Source organism: Macaca nemestrina, chromosome 16, assembly GCF_043159975.1.
Source record: "Macaca nemestrina isolate mMacNem1 chromosome 16, mMacNem.hap1, whole genome shotgun sequence".
Lineage (NCBI taxonomy): Eukaryota > Metazoa > Chordata > Mammalia > Primates > Cercopithecidae > Macaca > Macaca nemestrina.
The window spans coordinates 94,289,245-94,310,852 of record NC_092140.1 but is presented as its reverse complement, the minus strand read 5'-3'; the positions used below and the strand labels follow the sequence as shown (position 1 = coordinate 94,310,852).

Sequence of the window (21,608 nt, the reverse complement as noted above, 5' to 3'; positions counted from 1 at the left end):
AATCTATTTGAGGATCATAAGGACTCCATAGATGGGAAAAGTACCTGAAGCTCCCTCAAAAAGAGGCAGCATTTGAAACTGAAGCTGGCTTTTTGTATTGGCCATGATTGATTGACGTTCATGTAGGGGGATTAGACCGTGTCACCTCAGATGACCCTCAGGTCCTAAGGAGTCTTTTGTTCACTTTCAAGATTTGGCCTAACTTGATTTTTATTTTAATTTCTGAGAACCTTTTTCCAATCTGAAAGCTAAAGTTTATAATAACAGTTTTTTTCTCAATCCCCAGGAACCTGCCCTGGCTAATTCCTATCTGGATACTAGTATCAAAATGGAAACAGGCAGGAAAAGGAGTTGGGAAATACAGTTGCCCCTAGAAAGGATTCTCTGAAGGCTGAGAAAATAATTCTTGGGAAGGTTTTGGTACTGAAGAGCAGTATAGAAAACTCTTTTAGGTTACCACCACCTTTTACCCGCTGTGGTGAATAAAGCTTTGGTTTATGAATTGGCAAGTGGTGTAAAAGCTGTAATGTGAAAGTTGGGAGAAAGCAAGTTGCTTAGGGATCTGGTTACTGGCATGGTTTATGCTCGTCTCCAGAGGATGAACATCCCTACCATGATTTGAGCAGGTACTTAGGGTTGCTTTGCTGGTAGTGGTGACAAATTTGCTCATTGGTCTATGTTCTGTGGTCATTGTGACTAAGTGACCACATGCGTATTTTTTAGATTACTGACTAGCATTAGAGCTGCACTCAGTGGTAGCAGTAGTTCCAAGTCCCTTTAAAACTAAGTTATTAAAAAAAAAAAAAAAAAAAAACAACTAATGAACCGTTAAGCATTGTGGGCAGTTGTTTCTTGTTAATTCAAGTTAGCAGATGAGCCAGTTACATTTTTATTTCACGATCCTTGATTTAGGGGGAATCATAAAGGTCTATCACATCTGGCTTAGCAAAATAGTGATGGATTCTGCATGTATGATTTTTTGGGTAGCTGCTCATTACCTTTGCTGTCTTCTCCAGTTGCTGTGGGAAGCTGGCCCAGTTCGGCAGGAAAAGCACAGTAGCACCTCTGTTTATTCGGTCATAAGCAAATTCCTCCTGTGGTTAAATTTGTCTTGGTAGAGTTTACCAGTGCAATAACATTTCTTTTAGGAATCTTCCTTAATTACCAGAAGGTTGCACGCAAAAGAAAATATAGACAACTACCTCTAAGATAGGGACAAGCTATTAGATGTCTATGAGAAAAAGAGCCAATAACATTTTCAAAATGTGTGTGCCTTCCTGCTTTTTTTTCTGGAGATAAGAGAGTGATCTAAGATGGTAAGTTTGTTTTTAAAGGTTTTAAGCAAAGTCTAAATCATTGAATCAGATTTCTGCATTATTGTATATGAAACTTATTTCATTTTATTATACGCTATCCGTAATTCTTGGTTATTCCATCTCCAGCATTATCAGAAAGTGTCTGTGAAATGCACACCAGTGCCCTGCATCCACTGGGCACTGCTGTGCTACGCAGCTTCCTGTTTCTTGCCCACAGAGCCCCAGAGGGAGATGGCAAGGTAGTGGGTACAGAGAATGTATGTTACCTGGTTTGTTGAAATATAAATTATCCTGTGACCTCCTCTCTTTTCTCCTCAGGCCTTGTACCCTCTGGTGACCTGTTTGCTCTGTGTCAGTCAGAAGCAGCTGTTCCTGAACAGGTGGCACATTTTCCTCAACAACTGCTTGTCCAACCTTAAAGTTAGTATTTGTCAGCTCAAAAACGATCTTTTTAAAACATTTACATAGTTTTTAGGCTGGTCGGTGTGCTTCTGGAAGTGACTCCTGATGTTTGCCAGGGGAATTGTCCTATACTGGTGGAATAATGAAAAAAATATTAATAACAGTTCTTATTAAATACAGTCAATTTTAGAAAGTGACTAGGAATAAGATAAATCACTTCAGATTTGGGAAAAATAAATCTGTTCTAGCAAGGATCACTTTAAAAGTAGAATTAAATGTTCCTTTATATGCATCCATTGTCACATTTTATCTAAATGATTTAAAAATAGAATAAGGGCCACATTCAGCTAATAGAAGCATGCGCCTTGATCTCAGAAGCTCACTTATGCCTTTTCCATCCTTCCTCTATCCCCTTCAGTCTAGGAGAATGTCTCTGGGGCAGAAGCTCCAGTCTGTGGAAGGACTGACCTAGCCACAGAGAGTACTTCTTCCTTGTCACTGTCATTTGTGATTCTTGAAGGTATCCTGTTCAAGCCACATGGCAGTCAGTCCTAAGCATTCACTGTTTCCAGCAATACACCTGCAGCACAGGTGCTGGGTGACGTGAGGAATCAAGTCATGGTGCCTGTGGCTCAAACAGCTGTAATGATTAGCTTTAAAATGGACTTTATAACTTAAAAGTGGCGAATATGCTTTAAGTTTTAGTAACCTATTGATAAAAGACAGTGAAATGAAAACTATCCCTAATATAAGTGCAAATAGGATGTATTTTTGACAGTTGTCCTTGGTCGTGTCCAAAGATGTGATTAAATTTCTTTTACCAGTTTGATATTAGCTGCTTTTGAATTTTAAGAATATACTTAGTTATAAAATTTTGTATGTGCTTATACACATTGCCTTTTTTTTTTCTATGATGCTTTAATTTGGTGAAGTAGTTAAGATTAATTATATTATTTTGGCATTTACCATAATTACACAATAATCTGCATTAGAGCTGTTTTAAGCACCAACTATGAGCTGGCTCTGAAAGCTGATTGTGAAATCCAAGATTAGAATCATTCATTTTCTTCAAATTGGCAGTGAAATATAATAGCAGTGGATAGCGAGTTAAGCTTTTAAGTACTCTGAAAAAATGAAATGCTTTTCAGGGTTATCAAGTGTTATATAAAGGCCACTTTCAGGTTTTGTTGTTGTTGTTGTTTGTTGCTTTTGTTTGTTTTTTGTTTTGAGGATCTGTCATATAACTCTTAACGTGTCATTTGTTAATTGGTCCACTTTTAAGTTATCCAGCTGTTAGTTCATTAAATATTTTTTTCTATTACATTTTCCACAGATGGGAAATGGTCACTTTATTGAAAACAGAGAGGGGAATTATTGAGAGTGTTATAGTGCAGTTTTCTGTATATTCTGTGTTTAATGTGTCTGGGTTTTTGCTTGGAATTACAATAATATTTTTCATGACAATCTATTGCTGTGGCCACAGAGACCCCAATATTTTGTCTGAACTTGTTTTTGAAACATAGCAGAGCATGTTTGGAACTTACTTTGGAACTTAATTACTTCAAAGTTAGAATGTTGCTTACAGCTGTAGTCAAACCCCACCAGAAAGATTTAATACGAGGGTTATATACAGCCCCAGAGAGGAGCAGGCCTGGGCACTGACAGTATTTCTCTGTGCAAACATTTCAAGCACTCAGATTTCTAAGAGGCAGTAAGGCCAGAAAGAGCATGTAGAGTGAATGCTGTAGAGACTGAACCACATTCCAGAATTCAGTCCAGCAGGGACTTATGTAGTGTCCACTGTGTGAGGTGCTAGGGAAAGTGCTGAAAGTGGGAAGGAGGGGGAAAGCAATTCTGTAAAAACTAGATTAGAATAGAGTCCCTGTCCTTGACAAGCTTAGAATTTCATTGGAGGATATGTAATGAAGTTTCAAAATGCGTGATGCAGACAGTGAAGGATGTAAAAGGTAGGAGTAGAGATACCTGTGAGAGTTGTGGAGGTCATATACCCCACGAATCACGAAAGAAGTGATTAGGCAAAGTAAGGCAGAAAGGCAGTGATATTTTATGGGTAATAATCTATTTGAATTCACTACCTCAAGGCTAAAAGATATAAAAAGATCCTTGGTAAGATAAAAATGAAATAAAATTGTATCGCATATATTTAGAACTAAACCTAGTAGGGATTTGAATGGGACCATTTAAAAAATGTTATTAATATTCAGAAAACCTTTCAAATCTCCTCTTAAGTCCTTAGTAAGGAAGAAATACCTGAGAAAAACTAACACAGCTTCAGAGATATTCTTCGTCTTGAATTGCTATAGTATTTTATGGGATTTAGAACCAATTCTGCCATTTCCTAAGTGACCACCAAATCAACCCTTCCCCCACGCACCTTCCCGCACCCTTCCCTGCCTTCCTTACCCCTCCCCAGCCACAGATGCTTTAGGATAGTGAACCTCGCATCTGAATCCCACACGCTGACCTTGGTAGTCACCTTTGATGTATTCTGTAGAGGTGAGCCATCAGGGGCAGCATGGCAGAGCAGAGCAGAAGTGTGCGTGAGCATGAAAACCTGCCCGCTTTCATTGTAAACAAGCTCTCAGGGTCAACACTCACTTAATGTCGATGCCCTGGTTTATTCCCAGCGTTAGTCGGTCAGAAGCAGGTTGCTTTGGGAGAACAGACTTGAAATATTTAATATTTCCACTTAATTAACTTAAGCATCTATTAGTAATATTCCATTATAAACTGATGAGAAACGTATAGCACCCTTTCACTAAGACATTCACATCTTTCAGGAACTCTTGGTCCGTGGTGACCAATACTTTTTTCTTCCATGTATTTTATGTCAGAATCTGAACATATTGTGCTACAAAAAAAATGCATTCCCTTCACATCTACCATACACCACCTAATTCTGACAAAAGGAAATATACTTTGTGAAATTGATTTAATAGTACTTTTAAAATGTTGAGTCACCATTTACAAATGAGAAAAAAATTAAAAATTTAAAAATTAAATAAAATGAAATTATCATGTTCATAATAGCTATGTGCTAGTTTCTTATCCTTCAAAATAAAATGAATTGGGAGAATTTCAAAATTTCTTATATTTTATAAAAATGAATGTAATATACCAATGAGACCCAAATTATAATTTAAAAAAGACAGAAAAGAAACCTCAGAGGTTAAGAAGTGCATTAATTATATGATCCATAATAATAACAGTAGCCCTCATTCACTGGAGATACATTATGAGCAGGCGAGTGGCAGGGGCTTCATATACATTGTTGTGGGTATCATGGCAACGCCACAGGCTACACTGAATATTCCCTATGCTTTCATGAATGTTGTTTATGTGTTTCTAAATATTTTGCTCAGATAGCAATACTGAGGTTAGACATGATTCAGTTTAGTGTCAAAGTTGGAGAAACCAAAGTACAGAATGAGAAAGAATACTCCTTTTTTCTCAGGGAGCACTTATGCTAGGACTTAAATCCATTCAGTCAGTTACCAACAATTCTTTACAAGTAGTCGACCAGGCACAGTTCTAGGTACTGGGAGTAAGTGATGAGTAAGACAGTAGCACTCCCTGGTCTCTTAGACCTTGTAATTTAGTGCAGGAGACAGACCAACAAGCAAATAAATAAATACATGAGGAGGAAAAAAAAAACAGATAATGATAACTGCTCTAAAGGAGCATAAACCTAATAGATATTATAAACCTAATAGACATTATGCTTTAAAGGAGCATAAACCTAGTAGATATCATAAACCTAATAGATATTATGATGGAGAATGATGCATTCAGGGAAGGCAGGCAAGGGAGGTATAAGCAGGGTATTTGATTTCCAGTAAAAATCTCAAAAACAAGTGTGGTTGCCATAAATATATTTGATGAAGCTTGTGTATAGCACTTCAATATGTGTATGTAATAATTGCAATAAAGTTTGAATGCTTTTTTCAAGTTTTCACATAATAGTAAGGTTATTAATGTTATCTTGTAAGTGGAGACATTGAGTAATATATTAAAGATTCCACAATCATTGCCTGAATTAATTAAAATATATGGCATTTATTTTAAAATGACTACTTTCTCTTTTAAATATCAAATTTAAATGGTGTAGTATTAGCTATTTTAATTATTAATTTTCAAGATATAGTTATTCTGCTTTACTGTTAATCTCATTTCTATAATCTCGAGAAAATCTGTTTCAGATCTACCAAAATAGAGACACATTTCAAAGATTCCAATAATGCACATAAACTGGACCTAAAAAATTAGTAATAAGATGACGAGCACGTTATTTTCCATGAATGCCTTATTTATCCAGCCATTCAATAGAAAAATAACTGCCGTAAAAATGTTGTTATGATAATTTTAGAGATTATCCTAAACTGTAGCAATAGGTTATTTGGATAATATACAGTCATCAAACCCGGTGAATCATAATCAAAGTAAATTGATTCAAGTATCAGAAATGTCAAAAAGATGGAAAGTGTTGGCTGTGATATGCAAAGAAATATAACAAAGACATAGATTTACTTAGATGGTTTTCTCTTTGAAATGGAAGAGAAAACTAGAAGGTATTTTAAGTGTAACAAAATTAGTAGATGACTAAAATTATCTATCTCACTAGGTCTTTACCTTAACATACATAAGAATCCCTACAGAAGCCTGTTATAAATGCACTTTCTTGAAGCCCACTTTCCAAGGTTCTGGTTCAAAATATCTAAGGTGTAGCCCAGGAATCTGCATATTTATAAGCAGCACAGGTGACTTGGTGCAAACAATCAGCTGATGGACCTTGAGTAACATTGGTCTATACCACTGATTGCATCACCAGCTAAGTTATCAGTGAATTCACTTGTCCTCTTTTGTTACCATTAACTCTGAATTGTTTTAACTAAACTAATTAAAAGCAAAATTTAAAGGAAGTAGGCATGTTATTAGATAGGCTGACACATCCCATGAAGTCAGTGACTGGCAGTGAGGTGAGATACAGCAGGTCCAGGGAAGATCTACTCTGAAGCTAGTTTCTTGTTTCTTAAACAATTATATCAGTGAACCTCAGAACCATAATAAATGCATACCATTAATTAATTATTGGTTAATTAATTAAGGGAGATGCAGATACCAAGAGAAGAACGGTTTTTTGATCTTGAAGCAAGTATCTTTGACACAGAAATCAGTGGTTTGAGACATATGCTGAAATGTCTGCATCCTGAAAATATACATCAAGCACCTATTCTGTTAGCTGCTAAGGAAATACAAAGACAGATGAAGAAGAAGTGCTGTCTTCAAGTAGAGTAGGTATCAATAGCATATGTGTGCAGCCTCCACATAATATTAAGTTGAAGTGGAAAATTTAAAGCTTTAAAGCCACTGAGGCCAGATTGCCTAGGTGCAGATTCTAGCACTGTCATTTATTAGCTGTGTGACCTTGGGTAAGTTATTTGACCTCTCTGTGCCTAGAATCTACACCATACATTGTTGTGAAAATTAAAATGAGTTAATATAAGTGCAGCATTGAATAAAATAAAATACCTGCTATAGCAAGCACCATTTAATACATACATTTCAATTTCTGACAAAACAATACTTATTAGAGCATAAGTCAATTCCTATCCCAGCTGTCGTTTATTAACCTGGTTTACTGTCGTTTACTTTGAGCAATTTATTGGGCCTTCTCTCATTTATAAAATCCTTCAATTGATATCTTGTTACGTGAAGGCACCTCTGAAATACCAAAATTCCATACAAGTGCAAGGTATTTATTACTGTTATTATAATATGAAAATTAGGTTCACCTACATGGCAAAGTTGTCTTTCGTGTAGGTCCTGTACAAATTAATCTAGTTTATGCATCAAGTTGTTCAGCTACTACTCAGATTGTTTTTGTTTTTGAATACTTTCTGGTTTTGTTTTTAATATATAACCTGCTGTATGGTAGTCACTGAGGACACAAAAATGAGCAAATGAGAATGCCTGGAGCTCACTGTCTGGTAAGAAACATTCAAGTAAAGGATGTCTATTTCCTGGAAAACAGAGAGCAGGGGCACTTGGTAGCCTCTCCAGAGGATTGGGACAGGAGTAGAGGGGCAGGGGAATATAATAAGAGGAGGTGTCACCTAATCGAATTTAAGTTCTCCAAGTAGACAAGGGTAGGAAGGCATTCCAGGCATGCAGGGAATTGCAAAAGGGATGTTGCAGTGCAAGGTTCACCTACCACAAGGCAGAGGCAGGAAGTGGTACAAGGGAGCCAGGTCACAAAAGGCCCCTCATGTGCCATATTATGAAATTTGGACATTGTCCAGTAGGTGACTAGAAGCCACTTAAGTCTTTAAATGCAGGACTTTAAATGCAGGAAAGTGAAAAAACATGTTTGTATTTTTAAGAATATCATTTGTGCAAGAATGGAAGAGAGGCCAGAAAATCCATTTAGGAGGTGGTTGCAATGATGTGATATCATCTTGAAATGCTAAAAACCAATTTACAGTACATAATCCACAGAGAGACTAAAACCTAAGTTTGCCACTTTGCTTTTCAGTGCCTATGGAAGGAAAAATAATCTCAGAAGTGTTCTTAAGAGTGAAAGACTATTGGTCACAATAAGATGCAAGAAAAATGGTAGACAAGAGGGACAGATCAAATATTTTAAAGAAGTTGAAGTTGACACAGAAGACACTAATGTCAATCACTTAAACTAGAGATTTCGGTTATGGTCTACAGTGAAATTGAGATGATACGTGCTTTCCTCATCGTGATTCACAATGAGAGATAATGTATATGAAAGAATTTCAAATGATACGCTATGCAAATATAAACTGTTACATATATTTTAAAAAAGGAAATTCGCAAAGGAAAAGATGTTTCTACTAGAAGAGAAGCTCCCTAAAGGCAGGGGCTACATTGCCCTTGTTTGCTGCTGGATTGCAGGTGTCTTCTACATAATAATACTACAGGCAGATACAGCGTTAAGTACCCTATGTGCATTAACTCATTTAACTCTCATACATTCCTGTGATGGAGGTAGGATTATCATCTGCATTTCCCAGACAGGGAAAATCAGACCCACAGAGATTAAAATGCTTTTGCTAGGTCACACAGCTAATAAATTATAAGGCAAGAATGGATTCAAACCCAGGCAGTCTGTGTGTGGAGTCTGCTTTTAACCACCATGTAAGTACACCATAGGCATCTGCTGATTTGGACCAATTGGAAGACGAGTAGTCAGAAGTTTTGAAATTTTTAAATGATCGAATATTTTAAATGCAACTTTACTAGTTTCAAGTCCCCTTTAAGTAACTAAAACATTTGACAAATTTTACCTGTTATTTTAACAGGCAAAAAAAAAAAAAAACCTTCTACATAAATGTGTGCTTCTAAAAAGCCAGGGTTTTTTTTTTTTTTCTCCATGAAGCTAAACAGCTATAAAGTTCATCTAGAAGAATAAACATGCAAGAAAATCTTGGAAACTGCTAAAAATTAAAAAAAAAAAAGCAATGGACTATATAAAGTAGGCCATACTAGATATTAACACATTATAAAACCTGAATAATTAAAATGATGTGGTATTAATACTTGAATACACAAGACTAGTAGAACAAAAAGAAATGTAGAACAGACCTAAATGTATATGGAAATTTAGACTTTTAGAATAATGACCACCCTAAAAAGTTGTTAGACTACAAAGACTATGAAGTCTATCTTTCCTAAATCTAAAAATTTCTCACTATAGCCTTTCCTATAGAATTTATTTATGTGGATCATCTTTATTCAGTAACAGTTTAAAGATAAACTTTATCCCAGATCATTTCTAAACAATTATGAATTCTATAAAAATCAGTACCTAAATTATCTACACTAAGAAAAGAGAACCATATGACTAAATAAATGGAGATAGACAAGTAATATAAAGACAAAAGACCTATCAGAAAGTTAAGATACTGAAAGACTGGTTAGCAAACATTCATTGACCCCATGCAGGAAAGCAGAAATTTTAATAGATCTTAGGGGTAAATAATGCCGCCTTTTTTCAGAGAATCTATCATTTATGTGGGAGCTGATGTTTAAACAAGGTCCCCCTCACCATAGGTAAGGAGTTGAAGGGCTATGCTAGAGGTGTGTATGAGAGTCAGGGGACACTCAGGAGGAAATAATTAGTTTTAATGGGCTGGGATTTAAGACATCAGGGAGGAACAGAGAAGGCTTCACAAAGGAAAGGACATCCAAGCCCACTATAAAGAATGAACAGGGTTCACTTGGGAGAAAAGAAAGATTCAGGAATGGGGGTGGAAGGGCATTTCTATCATGGAAATAGAATGAACATGGCCTAGCTAGGGTTTACATAGCTTGCCGGAGAGTAACAGGATGGGAGGCAGAAGAGATAGGTTAGAGCCAGCTATTGACTAGTCTGGTATGGCAGGCCAGCAAATGTTAACTTGATCCCACAGGCACCAGGGAAACCACGGATTCTGTGATTTCTATATAGAAAGGATTATAATTGGTATAAGATAGACAGTGGGGCAGGGATTGACTTAGGGAGACTGTTAGGAGGGTACTGCAGCAGTCCAGATGACAGTGCTGGAAGCCTGAGCTATAGCAAAGGAAGTGAGAATGGATAAGAGGTCCAATTCAAGAGAAATTTTGTGGATAAAATCTATAAAATTGTTTGAAAGAATGGAGTGAGAGTCAGAAGGAAGGAATTGAGGAATGAAGTGTCCACGAGATGATGAAACCCACACTCTCCTCTCTGACGGATTTTTTAATGCCTGGGTGCCCACAACTGGTCTCCCTGCCTCTGCTCCATTCCCCATGCTGCAGACATTGGACTTCCTCTGTGGTCTCTCTGATCTCATTGGCTGCCTGTCACCATCATGAGCTTGTTCTCCTCATGAAAGGTGCCTCATGTGACCCCTGCTTTCCTCTCAAGCCTCACCAGCTACTGCTCCTTCACTTGGCCTTGCAGTGGCCCTTCACCAGCATACAAAGGATTCCCAGGCTCCAAAACAGGAGCCCGTTGCTCCTCCATTTCTCTCAGGTTCCATGTGCTCTTGCCTCTGCCTACATACCTCCCCCTCCCAACATTTTTTTTTTTACACCTTTCCAAGTATCTAGGGCCACAAACCGTGGCAGGCTCAGCGTAGTAACTCAAATGTGTGTGCATTATGAATGAGTACAACAAAAATGGATTTAAGGTTCATCTGAGTTTGTTGTTGTTGTTGTTGTTGTTGTTGTTGTTGTTTTGAGACAGAGTCTCTCTCTGTTGCCCAGGCTGGAGTGCAATGGCGCCATCTCGGCTCACTGCAACCTCTACTTCCTGGGTTCAAGCAGTGCTCTGCCTCAGCCTCCCAAGTAGCTGGGATTACAGGCACCCGCCACCATGCCCAGCTAATTTTTATATTTTTATTAGAGACCAGGTTTCACCATCTTGGCCAGGCTGGCCTCGAACTCCTGACCTCGTGATCCACCTGCCTCGGCCTCCCAAAGTGCTGGGATTACAGGCATGAGTCATCTTAGTTTTTATATGCTCCTGGAATCCTTTCCTGACCCCATTCCTTGAGTTTGCCATGTGTTGCCCTTCTTCCTATCCTCTAGCTTCTGTCCCTACCAGTTTTTCATACTGTTGTAGAGTTGATTCCCATCCCCCAAAGACTGTGAACATCTTAAGGGAAAGGATTATCTTTTGTCTCTACATCTCAGGTTCTAGCATAGTACCTAGTACACATTAGTCTCAATAAATATTGGAGGGTAATCAGATGGGATGGGGATGGGGCGGAGGCGTTGGAGAATCAAAACAATAAGGGTTTAAAAGAACATAATCAACAATAAAAAGAACAGACTGATTCTCCTATTGGTGCTAAAGAATTTGGGTTCCCTAGGGCTGGAGGGAGAAGATAATCTCTTGAGTACTCACCTTGGCAAATGAGAAAGTGACATGGCTTTCCCCAGAATTACTCTGTCCCACCATTTATATGCCTCCTCATGGATGATTTATCCTATGAGCATTGAGAGGCCAATACCCTGTAAGTTCCAGATGATGCAGTGTGCCTTGTGAGTACCCAGCCATCCACCTGGAGCTTGCCTTTTCCAGGCCTTCAGAGAAGAGCCATCTCTGGAACCTCAGACCTCGCTATTTACATCTGCAGTCTTACATCTTGGTTTCTGTTATAGAACAAAGACCCCAAGATGGCTCGAGTTGCACTGGAATCTCTCTACCGATTACTTTGGGTTTACATGATTCGAATTAAATGTGAAAGCAACACAGCTACTCAGAGGTAAGGATTTGGCTTGTGTCAATGGTAACCACATCACTCAGCCACTGCAGAGGGTGCTTTTATTACTACCTGTGCTAACTCAACTAGAAGCTATTCAAAGCTGACAGTTTCTAAAATATCTACGTCCTAAGGAACATTTTCAGGCTTTCCATAGTCATTGGCTCAACACCCATTACAAAAGCTCCAGCCTCTACCAGGATCAACAGGTTCCACTTCCAGAGTTGCATTTGCCACTTTAACAAAAAAAAAAAAAAAAAAGGCTATCATCTTCCATCTGCTCTTAGTTTTCCAGAAAAACTTTTCATAGAGTAATTATGCTAATGGAAAGGGGTGAGGTGGTTTGTTTTCTTTTTCTGAATTCTCTCTGATACTTAGATAAGATGAAACATCTGCCATTTTCTCTTACAGAACTGGAGCTCAGCCAATCTTGCTTGTTTTCTCTTTTCCCCCTTATCTTTCAGCCGACTTATAACCATCATCACCACACTTTTCCCCAAAGGGTCCCGTGGTGTGGTGCCAAGGGACATGCCTCTGAACATCTTTGTGAAAATCATCCAGTTCATTGCCCAGGTAATGGAGAAGATTCTGGTGGTGGGAATCTTCTAATGGTTTTTAAGCAGCCAGCCTCCTTCTTATGAAGTACTAAAAGATGGAAAGTCTAAATTAATATCTTACGTGTTTAGACTTCTGAGAAAGGTTTAAAGTGTTTTCACACACAGCCTATTCTTTTGCTTCAAAACAAGTTTTGAGTTGAGTACATCAATTGTTTTCAGCATCTGATAAATGAAGAAACAGAGACAGAGTTTAAGTGGCTCATCTGAGTCACAAAGTCTATGAATTAGTAAGATTATCTTGACTCTTCACCTCTGTTTTTTTCCTGCTTCTCTGCTCTGGATTCTGCAAGTAAAGAGGAAGCAAAGGGTCTGATGTTCAGAGAAAACCAAAAGAGAACAATTTAGCAAAATGTGAGGAATAAATAATAATGTTATTTCAACCTATGAAAAAGATTTTAATAGGAATATTAGCATTTATCAAGCACTCTTTTGCCAAGAACTGTTCTAAGTGCTCTAGGTATATTAATGACTTAAAAACAGTTTCAGTAATATTAAACATAGTTTTTAATATGTAATTTACTATTTGAACCCAGGAGTTTTACTTTTCAAAACACTTTGTGAGTAAATGGGTTTACCCCAACTTTGACCTCCTTGTGCATAGGAACAGGAAAAGACTATTATTCCAGTCCAGCCTCTGCCATGAGCCAGCTCTGTAAGCTTAAACAAGTCAGAGAACATCTTCTTTCTGTTTCTTTATCTGTAAAATGGGAATGAAAATGCTTGCCTCAGAATATCGTGTGCTTAAAAGGAAAAATAGGCATGAAAGTACTGTTGAAGTACAATTGATATTGACATAAAGTGTAAGATTCAATTCCTGCTTCACAGATGATTTGACAGTAATGTCTCTCTTTGTGTTTGGTGCAGTGAAGTAGCTCTGTAATATTTGTACTTAGGGAAAGGACATTACTTGCTCTGCAGGTGAAAGAATTAATGTAATTTTTCTGCACGTGATTATCACGTGACTGAGAATGTGCTTTGTTTATTCCGGAATATGTTGAATAAAATGAACCTGTTTTATTTATATATATATAAATAAATATGTATATATACACACATATATATACACACAGATACCTGATGTATTTTTAAATATATAAATTATATCTATATTAATTATATATATCTGATATATATATTCCTGATATATTTTTGAATGTATTAATTATGCATATTAACTATTATATGTATACCTAGTATATTATACCTGTTATACTATATATATACACACATACCCCAATATATTAAGTAACCTTAATATATCTTATGTGTTGATTACATGTCTCACATGCAGAATTGTTTGTTATAATATGAGCCAAAGGATTTGTAATGTTAGAGAGTAAAAGAAAATGATCATTTTGCAGTGATCTCTTTAAAAATGCATTTTCAAAGAGGTACAGTACAAGTAGGAAGAGTTCACAGTCTTTATAAGCCCAGATACCCCAAGCGTTTGGTTATTTGATTTGTCGGGGGGGTCTTTTGTCATTAGTCATAGTGTGGTTTAGGGGCCAGTTACATATTTTGTATAATGAAGGCCTCCTTGCACACCACACAAAACAGAAGCAGCCCTACCCTCGGGTCAGATGGGCATGGTCTTCCTCCAGGTTCCTTGCAAGCCACAAAACCAAGCAGTGCCCCCCCACTTTTAGCCACCACCTGTTTGCTTGGTGCTTATTGATAAAAATAGCCATTTTATGTTGAGTTTATATTTTAACACTTTCATTTTGTGTTCTTGTTTTTACTATAGGAACGTTTAGATTTTGCAATGAAAGAAATCATTTTCGATTTTCTTTGTGTGGGAAAACCAGCAAAAGCATTCAGTCTCAACCCAGAGGTATGAATGATCCTTTTATGTACTTCTAACAGAGCATATCTTCACGGAGCCATACCTTTGCTTTGTGGCTTTGGAGAATGGGGTGAGGGACGTCTTCTCACAGAGTCTTCTATTTGTTCCTGTCAATGTCCAAATTCAGACGATGGTGGAATTTCAGAAGTAAAATTTTGGATGAATAGATTTAGAATGAAATGGTTAGATGAAAGGTTGATGTGCTACCATAATCTGTTCTTGTACAACAGAGTAATTCTTGCCCAAAAAGATAATTCATCACTAAAAGTCAGATTGTTTTATTTGAGAAAAGTCAGTGCTTTTACTTATAACTGTTTAACAAATTTAGCATTGGGAAGTGATGAAACAGAGAAGAACAAATATGTGTAATTATAAAAACAGTGAAACAACGAAATTAAATAAATAATGTATGCACATCTGTTTCTGTGACCGCATCCCAACTCCAGGGCAGGCAGATTGTGGAGATGAGTATACAGTGGGTGTCATACACATCGTGGAGCAGTGGAGGATGTGCACATGAAAAGCACATATAATTTTAAACTTTTAAAAACACTGTCAGCCAACAAAAGTAGGCCTGGCACACTGCCTCCTTTTCTATGAGGTGGTAGAAAGAACACTGGACCAGAAGTCAGCAGAGCCAGATTTGCCACTTGCCACTTGTCACAGGCTCTGCTGCTTTTCCTAACTGTGTGACATTTACCTCTATGAACTCCAGCTTTTTCACCAGTAAAAATGACAAAATGCTTTTCTACTTCAACTCGCAGAGGAATTGTGATAATGAAGAGTACATTACGAACTCTTAAGAAAAAAAGGGGGAAAGAAGACAGGGAGAGAGGGAGAGAGGAGACTGCACACCATAAAAATGAAATACATAGAGAGTTCCTATCATCTCTGTATTATCATCTGCCTCCTTCATTCTGTCAGTGGGGAAGGGGGCCCAGAGGCTGGAGACAGGCAGCTTGTTGGTAGCAGAGGGACCCAGGTCCCTGTTCGTCCCGTGCTCCCCACCACACCCCATATTCTCTTCTTGATACTAAGGTTGCCACATATCTGGGAACAGCATAAAAGTCCAAAAATGGGAGTTTCTGTCTGGTGTCCAGTGACCTCACAGGCTTCTGGAATGACTGCAGCCAGGGTCTCTGGGCCAATGGGAGGGGGTAGGGCCAGTGCCAAACCAGAGCCTTTTGGCTGGAAGGAGGCCCAGAGCTATACAGTGAAGAGCCTTCTCTTGCTGGGAAGGTTCTCAAGACATTCTTCAGTTCTTAGCAGTCATGGCTCTACTGTCTTTAACAATCAGTTCTCAGAATTACTGGATTACTTGTCTAAAAAGGACATGTTAAAAGCTACTACCATCATTATCACTGTCTATAAAATGTATTCTTGGTTCTTTTCTCAAACTCCTCATTCAGTCAGTGCTTAATTAGTTAACTTCTCTGTGTAGAGCAGTTGGAACCGTGATTTAAGAAAAAATACCAATGGGAGTAAATATTTGGTTATCTTCTTCCATTTCTCATGATCTTATAGATTTATGAAATAATGCATTTATCAGTAGTTGGTAATTATAAGCCCAAAGGCATACCCATAACCCTACTCAAAAGCAGACAGGAGGACAGCATAGTCTGCAAAGCAGATGTCATACACTCGATGAAACACGCTGTAGGGCATTGGTTCTCAGGAAACCAGTTCAGATTGGGTCTTAAATAATATTTTCGAAGTAGCTTGTGGAACAAGGCCTGGAGATCTAAAGGATTATCTTACTGTAAAGTTTATGCTGTGCCACCCCTCAGCTCTTCAGTAATTTCTAGGTAATTGCCTTGTTTTGGTACACACTTACATGACCTTCTCTATCCATCCTCATCGTCATGAAGACTTGCTGGTCTGTGAGAAGAGTTTCTTGGTCATCAATTTCTGTGTTTTTCCTTGACCTACAATAGCGTGAAGCCAGAGGTCTTATGCAGCGCTAGCGGCAAGAAGAAGAAATAAAAGCATATAGATTGGAAAGGAAAAAATAAAATTGTCTTTATCACAGAGAACATGATTATTTATGTACAAAAAACCTAAGGAAAACCTACTAGGACTAATAAATGATTTTAGGAAGTTTGTAGGATACAAGAGAAATAAAATCAATATATTCTAGTTGTGAAGAATTAGAAATTGAACAATTTACAGTAACAATGAAAAACAAAATACTTAGCACTAAAGCTGACAAAATATGTGCAATATTTTAATACTGAAAATTACAAAATACTGAGAGAAATCAAAGAAGACCCAAACAATGAAGAGAAATAACTGTAGATTGAATTACTCAGTGTTAACAACAAGAGGTCAGTTGTCCCCAAATTGATCTATGTAGATTAAACTGAAATCTCAGTAATAATAAACCCAATTAAAATCTCTATACCTTTTCTGTAGAAATCAATAAGCTGATACTAAAATTTATATGGAAAATCAAAGGAACTAGAATAACCAGCATCATTTAGTAAAAGAAGAGTAAAATTAGAAGACTAGCATGGCCTGATTTCAGGACTTACTGTAAAGTTGTCTAGTGATCAAGGCAGTGTAGTATTGGCAGAAGGATGAATATAAAAAACAGTTGAACAGAATAGAGAATCTAGAAATAGACCAACACATATAGGGTCAATTGATTTTCAACAATGATTCTAAGTTAATTCAGTGGATAGAAGATAATCTTTCAAATAAATGATGGTAAACAATTGGATATCCACCTGCAAAATATTGAACCTCAGCCTATAATTTGCACTGTGAACAAAAATTAACTCAAAATGGATCATAAACCTAAATGTAAAACCTGATACTATACATCTCCCAGAAGAAAATTTTCATGACCTTCAGGTGGGCAAACATTTCTAGGACATAAAAATCATAAACTATACAAGAAAAAAGTTGATAAATTGAACATCAAAATTAAAAATGTCTGTACTTCAAAAAACAGTTAACAAAGTGGAGAGCCACAGACTGTGAGAAAATATTTACGAAACTCATCTGACAAATGACTTCCGTCTGATTATGTAGAGAATTCCCACATTGCAATAATAAGAAAATAACTCAGTTTTTTAAATGGGCAAAAGGAACAGCATCTTCACCAAAGAAGAGATACAAATGGCTAATAATATCATGAAAAGACATTCAACATCATTAGTCATTAAGGAAATTCAATTTAAAACCAAAACGAGATGTACTGGGGAAGAAAAAGAGCAACTAGAACCTCATACTATTCTAGTGAGATTACAAAAAGGTACAACCACTTTAGAAAAGTATGACAATTTCTTTTTTTTTTTTTTTTTTTTTTTTTGAGGCGGAGTCTCGCTCTATAGCCCAGGCTGGAGTGCAGTGGCCGGATCTCAGCTCACTGCAAGCTCCGCCTCCCAGGTTTACGCCATTCTCCTGCCTCAGCCTCCCGAGTACAGGCGCCTGCCACCTCGCCCGGCTAGTTTTTTGTATTTTTTAGTAGAGACGGGGTTTCACGGTGTTCGCCAGGATGGTCTCGATCTCCTGACCTCGTGATCCACCCGTCTCGGCCTCCCAAAGTGCTGGGATTACAGGCTTGAGCCACCGCGCCCGGCCTTTTCAAGATTAAATGTATACTTAACCATATGACTCAGCAATTCCATCCCAAGGTATTTTTCGTAGAGAAAACCAAACACATGTTCACAAAGGTTTGTGCAAATATTTATAGCAGCCTCATTCATAACCACTGAAAATAAAAAAGTGACTCATGTGCAAACTCCAGTGAATGGCTGAACAAATTGTGAATCATCAATACAGTGGATACTGTTTAGCAATAAAAATGAACAAACTGCTGATACTTGGAATAACATCTCAAAAGCACCGTGCTCAGTGAAAAAAGCAAGATGTAAAGGCTATGTACTGTTTGATTCCATTTACATCAAGGTAAATGAAAAAGGTAAAACTATCGGTGGAAATTTGACAAAGTTTGTCATGTGCTTGGGTTAGGAGCTAAGACTAACTGCAAAAAGGCACAAGGGACTTTCTGGGCATGGTGGAAATATTTTGGATCTTGATTCTGTTGGCGGTTACCTGACTATGTATGTTTCTCTAAACTCAAGGAACTGTACAACTAAAAGGAGCGACTTTTAGTACATGTAATTTATATCTCAATAAACTTGATTTTAAAAAAAATAGAGTGGGGATTCTGGCTTACAATAGATATTTGCCATCAGCAGCTTTTCACGCCTTTTCTTTAATTCTCACAATAGCCCTATATGATTGATAGGTATTACTATCCTCATTTTACAGAAAGGAAGCTGATACCTGGACTTGGAAAAGTTAAGTAATTTTCCAAGGCCAGACAAATAAAAGGGAGAGGTGTGATGCAGAACTATATGAAATTTTTAAAAAAAGAAATTATTTTTGAAGTTAACTTCAAAATGTGTGTCCCAAACTATCCCATCTTATTTCTGCCCTTAGTGTTGTCCAGGGAAAAGGAAAACTTAGAGAACTGACAAGGATGATTGCTAAATTGGATAATCCACTGGCAGATAATTGAGGCTTGACCACATGTGTCATCCCACAGTTATTATATTAGTACTGCATCTGCTGGATTGACCATTTTATTTTCTTATCCACAACATTACTGTGTCATGAGAGACACACACAAGCCTAGAAACATCTCATAAAAGAACTGTCAAAAGAGGGAACTAATGGGCTTTGATACACAGATTATTTTTTAAAGTAATACTCTTTCATTCTAGAAAATGGAGAAAGCATATCATTTTAAGGCCAAAAAATCATAAAGTACACATTGAATTGCTTATAAATGGGCCAGAGAAATGTTTACCAAGTCCTGGTTGAATTATGACAGCTCCTTAAAGCTTGAATAAATTATTTTAAAATGAATAGAAGTCTATGTTACTTTATGTTATAAAATGTAATCGTGTTCTACTAAATAGGTGATTCAGGCAAACCAGATTTAGATGCAAAGCTTCCCACTATACTTTAGTTTCCTCGCGTGAAAAAATGAGAATACCTTACCCTGAGAAATAGGAATACCTTCCTTATATGGCTGTGTTAAGGATGAAAGTTAATGAGCAGTTCTGGATATATTTTAGGGACTCAATAAATTGTAACTAATTCTTTTCATCAGTCCTAGTAATTGTCATTGTTTTCTTCCGTAGGTAGTAGTATACTTGGGGAACTTACTACTTCATGAGGTTTAAAAATATTGGTGTAAAGGTTTCACACATGGCTGTTTAATGGAGTACAGATGTTTAGGTACCTTCTGACCTTTGAAGATGAGCACTAGGGGAGAGCACCTGTCTTACTGAGCTGTCTTTCAGGTCCACAGTTGTGCCTAAGGAAGATCTGTCTGGCCCACAATCACATTTCTTCTTACACTCCCGTGTGTTTTCATCAGTAACAGGTTCTGTGGCGTTGAATTTTTAAAATTTATTCTCAAACTTGCTGGCTTTTGTAAATCAGAAGTCAGGACCTGCAGTTGAGAGCAGGCAATGTTCATTTTATGGTTCCCATTTGGATCTCTGGGTGTTTCTGTTCAGTCTTTGTGGGCTAACACATGTGGTGCCTCCCTTCTTCCAGGAGACATGTAAGCCTTTATTTACCTCAGTTTTCCTTAGATACACCTGCTCCAGAGGATGAGGCATATCTTTTAGAGATACACCCAGCATTCCCCTCAACTGAATATAGTACAGGACCATCTCAAACATGCCCTCCACATTTGGTGAAATCCCCCGTGTTGTTTTCTTATGATGCAGCAACAAAAAACAGTGACAGAAACTTAATTTTATTTTCATAAGATTGCCCTATACTCTCGTGCCTTTTAAATTATTTTCTTATACTAATCTACATGCAATTCAATCTTAACTCTCTGAAAGACTTATGGATGTATTCCACTACAATAATTGGGCCTTTCCTTTTGTCATGAAATTAATGTCTCTTACAGAGAATGAACATTGGTTTACGGGCATTCTTGGTCATAGCTGATAGCTTGCAGCAGAAAGACGGGGAACCTCCCATGCCAGTTACAGGAGCCGTTCTTCCTTCAGGAAACACATTGAGAGTAAAGAAAACATATTTGAGTAAAACGCTAACTGAAGAGGAAGCCAAAATGATAGGTGAGTTTCAGAGTGCATTAGAACTAAGCCTTATTAAGCCCTTAAAATGACCAGTAGATATTTAACTTTAGTGAGATGCACTTTTGAAAAATCTTTATAGAAGTAGGTGATAAGACATTCCAACATTAATTGTTTTGATTGATTCATGCTGTGTTTTGTTTTACTGCTCTTTAAACTTTTCAGAACTTCCTGGTAAATATTTTGCCATTTAAATGTTAGACTTTTATCTACGGTCTTTTTAAGCCTCTAATATTGATTAATACATTTTTCAGTAAGCTTCCAAGACATCTGTGTGTTTTACTAGATAATCCTGTTTATCAATTCATTCATTCATCTCCTTCTTTTTTTCTTTAGTTAAATTAGTTTAACATGTATTTTAAACATGCCAAATCTCACAACACACATCAAGTTATATTGTGGATTTAGACTACATGAGATGATTTTCTGATTTAACTATCTTATCTAAAGAGGTGATTTTTTTGCATTTGTTCATTTGTTACCAAGTACCTAAATGTAGACACCTACTACAAACTTTATTAAGATAGTTACTGGATTCTACAGACCTGAGGGAAACACAAGGAAACTTTTTGCTTTGAAATATTTCTCTTTAGTTATGCAATGTTTAAATGACTTTTAAAAGATGTAATACGCTGGGCACGGTGGCTCAAGCCTGTAATCCCAGCACTTTGGGAGGCTGAAACTCCACCTGAGATTGGGAGTTCGAGACCAACCTGACCAACATGGAGAAACCCTGTCTCTACTAAAAATACAAAATTAGCGGGGTGTGGTGGTGCATGCCTGTAATCCCAGCAACTTGGGAGGCTGAGGCAGGAGAATTGCTTGAACCCGGGAGGCGGAGGTTGCGATGAGCCAAGATCGCACCATTCCGCTCCAGCCTGGACAACAAGAGTGAAACTCCATCTCAAAAAAAAAAAAAAAAAAATGTAATGCATGAGAATAATCATGAATAATTATTTCACTAAGGTACAAATTTCAAATACAAAGGTATTTACTTCTCATTTGTATAATTTGTATAC

At 37.3% G+C, this 21,608-nt stretch overlaps 1 protein-coding gene across 4 annotated transcripts in view; it reads left to right on the top strand.

Moving 5' to 3' along the window:
- LOC105485988 (FRY microtubule binding protein) overlaps positions 1-21,608 on the top strand; it is a 268,427-nt gene that overhangs the window by 103,933 nt on the left and 142,886 nt on the right. For all 4 annotated transcript variants that reach the window (XM_011748629.3, XM_071081656.1, XM_071081657.1 and 1 more), the window contains 5 exons: positions 1,635-1,736; positions 11,898-12,001; positions 12,463-12,571; positions 14,360-14,446; positions 20,400-20,571. In XM_011748629.3, the coding sequence (XP_011746931.1) occupies positions 1,635-1,736; positions 11,898-12,001; positions 12,463-12,571; positions 14,360-14,446; positions 20,400-20,571 (574 nt within the window). The remainder of the gene's footprint in view (positions 1-1,634; positions 1,737-11,897; positions 12,002-12,462; positions 12,572-14,359; positions 14,447-20,399; positions 20,572-21,608) is intronic.